The sequence below is a fragment of the Salvelinus namaycush genome, unplaced genomic scaffold (genome assembly GCF_016432855.1).
Source record: "Salvelinus namaycush isolate Seneca unplaced genomic scaffold, SaNama_1.0 Scaffold393, whole genome shotgun sequence".
Lineage (NCBI taxonomy): Eukaryota > Metazoa > Chordata > Actinopteri > Salmoniformes > Salmonidae > Salvelinus > Salvelinus namaycush.
Genome location: NW_024060930.1, coordinates 181,630 through 187,163, shown reverse-complemented (window position 1 = coordinate 187,163; position 5,534 = coordinate 181,630). Strand labels below are relative to the sequence as shown.

The window sequence follows — 5,534 nt, the reverse complement described above, 5'->3', positions numbered from 1 at the left end:
CTTGACGTGTAAATAACCCTCTGTTCCCCCCATGTCTGTGTGTGGAATTGTTTGTTGTAAAGTGTATGTGCACTTCAGACTGGTTTGCGATGGATTATTTCAACCCATATTTTGTTGTTCTGGGAGCCGTTGGTTTTTTCCTCATTAAACTGCTTCGGTTATTACCCAGTTCTGCTCTCCTGTGCCTGACTTCCCTGCAGCCTGTTACGCACCTCTTACAAGATCAATATCTTAGGTTTTGTACCATTGATTTTTCCAAGCGCTGGGATGCGCAGAACTTAGAACGCACAGAACTTCGAACGCGGAGGTAATGAAATGCCCAGGAAATGGCACAGAAAATTTGGGCCGGTCTCTCCATAAAAGTCAATGGCCACACACCAATACATGGATTTGACAGTCAAACTATTACTTAAATAGCAGTCAACTGTTGTTATTCTATAGAGGGTCGTGATTCATTTAGGTTAACTAACAAAAAAAGTGGTCTGGTCCCTCTTCCATGATGGAAGCCTCCCAAAATCAACATCCAACATTCCAAAACATAGATATAAGCCTTCAAGGACTCATCTAACCAACTTCTTCAGGGTCAGCCAGGTCCCCTGTCGCCCCCCAGGCGCCCTGAAACCCAACCCCCATAAGAAGAAGCCCAAATACGACCTGCCCTTGCCCAGTATACATACAAGGTCAGGGGGACAACACTGGTTTTTCGTCTTGTAGTTAAACTTGTTTTATACACAATTTAAAGGGAGAGTTCATCCCAATTACAAAATTACTTAAGTTGAGTTTACATGTCATCCAATGCATCCAAAGTGTACATTAGTCTTTCCTGGTTCATAACATATTTTTTGGTCCCTTTCAGATCACAGCCATGTGTGGGTGTCAGGCTTGTAAGAGACATGAATTATATGTGAGATTCAGTGAACAAGGCTGGAAGGTGAGATTCTATCTCTCTTAACTACTCATTGTACTGAATAGATATTCATGAGCTAACATTGTACCACCTTATTTGCTGTAACACACAGTATTTTTAGGGAAGCAAGGTATTTGTGTAGGATGTGCATTGTAGAGTATGTTCTTTGGATTCTTTATCATTTCTCATTGAAAGAGTCTATTCTAGTCATTCATCTAATCTTGTCATTCGATTTCTATGGTATTTCTCTCCATTAGGACTGGGTATTGGCTCCTACGGGTTACTCTGCCTTCTACTGTGATGGAGAATGCCTCTACCCTCTGTGTTCCTGCATGAACTCCACCACCCACACTATGATCCAACTAGTGGTCAGTATGCACTACTACACCCTCTCTCACATGAACGCTAACATTACTGGTTTCAGTGGGAAAGATGGTAAATGGTTCAGACATTAATGGCAAATATAAAAAAAAATAAGATACCCAAGTTACCGGAGTCTACAATGGCAGACTGTTAATGTAGAGTAGGGATAGTGAGAAGTAACATTCAAGACTGAAGCAATTACCCCCTCTAGTGGTAAACGTTATACTGTACCAGGTTACTACACACACTGATAATACAAAACATTGAGGACACATGCTCTTTCCATGACAGACTGACCAAGTGAAAGCTATGACCCCTTATTGATGTCACTTGTTGAATCCACTTCAATCAGTGTAGATGAAGGGGAGTTAAAGAAAGATTTTAAAACCTTGAGAGAATTGAGACATGGATTGTGTGTGTCATTCAGAGGGTGATTCGACAAGACAAAAGATTTAACTGCCTTTGAACGGGGTATGGTAGTAGGTGCCAGGCACACCGGGTTAAGTGTGTCAAGAACTGCAACACTGCTGTTTTTTTTCATGCTCAACAGTTTCCCATGTGTATCAAAAATGGTCCACCACGCAAAGGACGTCCAGCCAACTTGACACAACATGGGCCAGCATCCTTGTGGAACGCTTAGTGCAGCTTGTAGAGTCCATGCCCCGACGAATTGAGGCTGTTCTGAGGGAAAAAGGGTGTGCAACTCAATATTAGGAAGACGTTCCTAATGTTTTGTGCACTCAGTGTATGTAGTCCTACATGCTTTTAAATAGTACAGTATCACAAACCACAGTACAAAACCATATAAAGTGTGGGCCTGTAGTATCTGTAAATCAACTAAACATTGTTTTTTTATTTCCATATGCAGATAATAAAGCATCATTGTTCATGTAATAATCTAATATTAGCATTATACCTCTAGGAAGAGGAAATGGTCATAAAATCAAATAGATGAAAAGACAGAAACAAAAATGTTTTTGAACTACAACTTATTTTATTTAAAAATGTCAAATTCAGTGCAAAGTAATGTAGTGCATTGGTGTCTGGATCCCTCTTGGGTGGCAAAGTGTCACAAGAATCCTGTGGGGAGAGAAAACAAGAGAATACATTAAATTAATGGGTGTTAACTAATCAGGGATCAACAAAGCACTTCAAGTCCTTAATTCCTTCAAAAGAGAGAGAGAATGAGAAAGGAGTATGGTCCCTGCAGTAGGACTACATGCTGGCCATGAGGTTCTCCAAGTGGTACTCCAGGAGGCTGGAGAGCTCCGTGACCAGAGACTCTGGGTTAAAGTACCAGGCCAGCTGCTGGCCAAACATGTCATCTAGCAGAGCCATCAGTCCGCCCTGAAGAGAACACCACACAACACATAGAAAATGGCTCTGAGTTACTAGCTTATCAAGAGGAGAGAAACAATTAGAAATACTCCCCCTAAAATGACATTGGAACCTGGTTAACCATGAATAAGGAAGTACACTAAGAATATGGAAGTAAACAGGAAGTAACCTCTTGACTCTTACATTGAGCAGCAGCAGGTATCTGTCAGCCTCTGGCTCCATGTTGGCAGCAGTGGGCAGGAAGGAGTACAGGAGAGCGTACAGATGCTCCACAAACCCACCGGGGTGCTAAAGGAAACAAAGGAGGAGAAAAGAGGAGAGAATAGAAGAGAAGAGGAATTTAAGTGAAACTGCTAATAGATATCAAAACATGTACCAGTGAGATGCTACTTACCACCATCAGGGACTTCTGAGCTGTCATCATCCCAAACAGCACCAGCTCAAAGACGACATCTATCATGTTCACATGATGGATCTAGGACAAGAAAACACGTTTGGAGAAAATAGGAATGATTTCATATAGATCAGCTACTGTGATGTATAAAAGACATGCATGTGGAAGAACTCAGTGAGACTTGAAAGAGTTAATGAACTCACCTTTGCCTCAGCCAGCTCCCTCTCAATGTCATTCCGCTTGGAGGGGTCACTCAGGTAGTCCACAAAGTCGTTATAAGTACGGATGAACTTGGCCTCGTCCTATGACAAAGAAAAGAGCATCTTAGTGAACAGAACACATTTCCCCTCAGGGACGCTCTCTTTCCCTTGAAAGAGAATGAATTAGTGAGTTACCATGTGGTTGGCCTGAACCAGTGCGCCCAGGAGGACCTTTCCCGCCACAAACAGATGGTTCCTGCTCAGGGTGGAACCAAGCAGGGTCTAGGGAAGAGGGAAGAGTTAGGGTGAGGCATCTTCCTCTAGGAGACAGAACAAGAAGTCACGGAGAGAAAAAGAAAAGTGGGTCCACTCACAGTGAAGGCCTGGCGCAGGGAGACGAGCCTCAGGGCGATGTCCTCCACTCTCTTGGTGGTAAGGTAGAGGCTGTGAAAGGGAGGGAATGGAGCATGTCAACCATTAGAGTCAATGGGGGATAACAGCATTATGACCACTATCCTTCAGCATCTGACAAGCCCAGACTACACAGACATTTAGAGGAACTCACTTTAGCAGAGGAACCTCCCTCTCCTCAGGCAGCAGGTCCTCCTCCCAGCCCTACGACAACAAAACAAGCATTCAAAATCAGTGACCAATGCAATGACATAACAAACAATCGGTCAATGGAAGGATCTTAATGCTCTTAGTCAATAGTATGTGTGTGTAACGTCTGACCTCATAGCAGTTGTGGCCCTCAGGCTCTGGGTCAGTGAACTGCTGAGTGGTGGGCGTAGAGAAGGAGGCAGCCTCCGACCACGCTGAAGAGGAGAGAAGCCCGTCCAGCCCCATGTGGAGAGTGGCGTACACCACTGAGACATCAGTCTGCTGCTCAAAACACACAACACACCTGTTTACCACACACACAATATTAGAAAACACACCAAATCTAATGCAAAAATGCCCAGTAATGTCTAGTCTATATACATAGGAAATCGTTTATTTACCTGGTAGCAGCCAAGCGTCACGTCCACAGACGTCTCGTGGCGGAGGTGAGACACATAGTGGGTCACCCTGCCAGCCACACGCTGACAGAGAGAGAATACATGTTAAGGCCAAATGGAATAAGTGAAGAAAAATCTAATTTAATACTATTTCAGTAGTATTTACGTCTTACCTGGATCCAAGTGATGGACTGCACTTTGGTGGCACAGTAGGGGATGCCCTTTGGACTAAGCCTGGCTGTCTCCTTGGAGATGGCCCACACCAGTTGAGTCTCCAGGCCTCTCACCCTACTAACGTGGTGCATCCTCACCACCACCTGCTGTTGAGATAAACAACAAGACAACATCAACAAAACCACTTCAGCAATCGCTGTGACACACTGACAATGTAGATTAGGAAGTTACAAAGACACATACCTGGGATCCCCCACGCATGTAGGTGATGATGGGGCTGATGAACTGGAAAGTTCTCCAAGCTTTAACCACCGGACCGGCATTGTTCTGCACATTACAATACATTCATGTTGGAAACTGTAAACATAGTAACCGTGATGTGTGTGCGTGTGGGGGGTCTCTTACCCTGATCACAACAGGCCCACAGTACAGGGGGCTGAACCTAATCGGAATCAACTGCCAATTGCCAGTGGCCTTCTAAAGCAGAAAGCAGACAAGAGATTTGTTTCATGTCAAAGAGACACAACTTGAATATCTGGGATATTTTTCAAACATAAAACTCCAAACTTTCAGAAAATTGTACCTCAAGGATAGTCTGCACATCTGGCACATCCTCAGGGATGATAGCAGCATTCTGGACATCAAGGAGGACTGGCAGCTGTGGAACATCTGGCACATCATCCAATGGCACATCCAACTGGACCTCATCCAGGACAGTTGTTTCTAAAATGAGGAACATTGCAATACAAAAATAAACAATTGTTAGGACATAAAAAGTAGCAAAATTGCTAATACTAGCTAACTAGGAAGCAAAAGTCGATCGCTTAGCAACAGTTACTAAAGTTAATGTTAGCTAGCAAGCTAGCTAGCTACAACATCTCTAGCACAAGCATTTTTGCCAAGTCTGAATTATAGAAATACACAACATTTCTATAATTAACAATATAATTGTTATAATTTCTATAATTGTTGAGTAGAGTGTTGGAGGCTATTTTGTAAATGACATCACCGAGGTCGAGGATCGGGTAGGAGGGTCAGTTTTACGAGGGTACGTTTGGCAGCATGAGTGAAGGATGCTTTGTTGCGAAATAGGAAGCCAATTCTAGATTTAACTTTGGATTGGAGATGTTTGATGTGAGTCTGGAAAGAGAGTTTACAGT

At 43.4% G+C, this 5,534-nt stretch overlaps 1 protein-coding gene across 1 annotated transcript; it reads right to left on the bottom strand.

Moving 5' to 3' along the window:
* Nucleotides 1-857: 857 nt before the first annotated feature.
* On the bottom strand, nucleotides 858-5,113 carry LOC120040930. Its single transcript, XM_038985913.1, has 14 exons — nucleotides 4,958-5,113; nucleotides 4,780-4,851; nucleotides 4,618-4,701; nucleotides 4,374-4,520; nucleotides 4,204-4,284; nucleotides 3,935-4,084; nucleotides 3,768-3,817; nucleotides 3,577-3,646; nucleotides 3,398-3,484; nucleotides 3,206-3,304; nucleotides 3,003-3,083; nucleotides 2,792-2,896; nucleotides 2,291-2,350; nucleotides 858-881 (listed from the first exon to the last, which is right to left on the bottom strand). Exons 1-14 carry the CDS (start codon nucleotides 5,111-5,113, stop codon nucleotides 858-860), a joined length of 1,266 nt encoding a protein of 421 aa, XP_038841841.1.
* Nucleotides 5,114-5,534: the final 421 nt, after the last annotated feature.

Coding starts and splice junctions, on each gene's coding strand:
- LOC120040930 (XM_038985913.1), bottom strand. CDS start 5,113: ATGTTCCTCATTTTAGAAACAACTGTCCTGGATGAGGTCCAGTTGGAT. Junction 3,818..3,934: donor AGGGCCACAACTGCTATGAG/GTCAGACGTTAC, acceptor TTGTTGTCGTAG/GGCTGGGAGGAGGACCTGCT. Junction 3,305..3,397: donor TGGTTCAGGCCAACCACATG/GTAACTCACTAA, acceptor TCTTTGTCATAG/GACGAGGCCAAGTTCATCCG.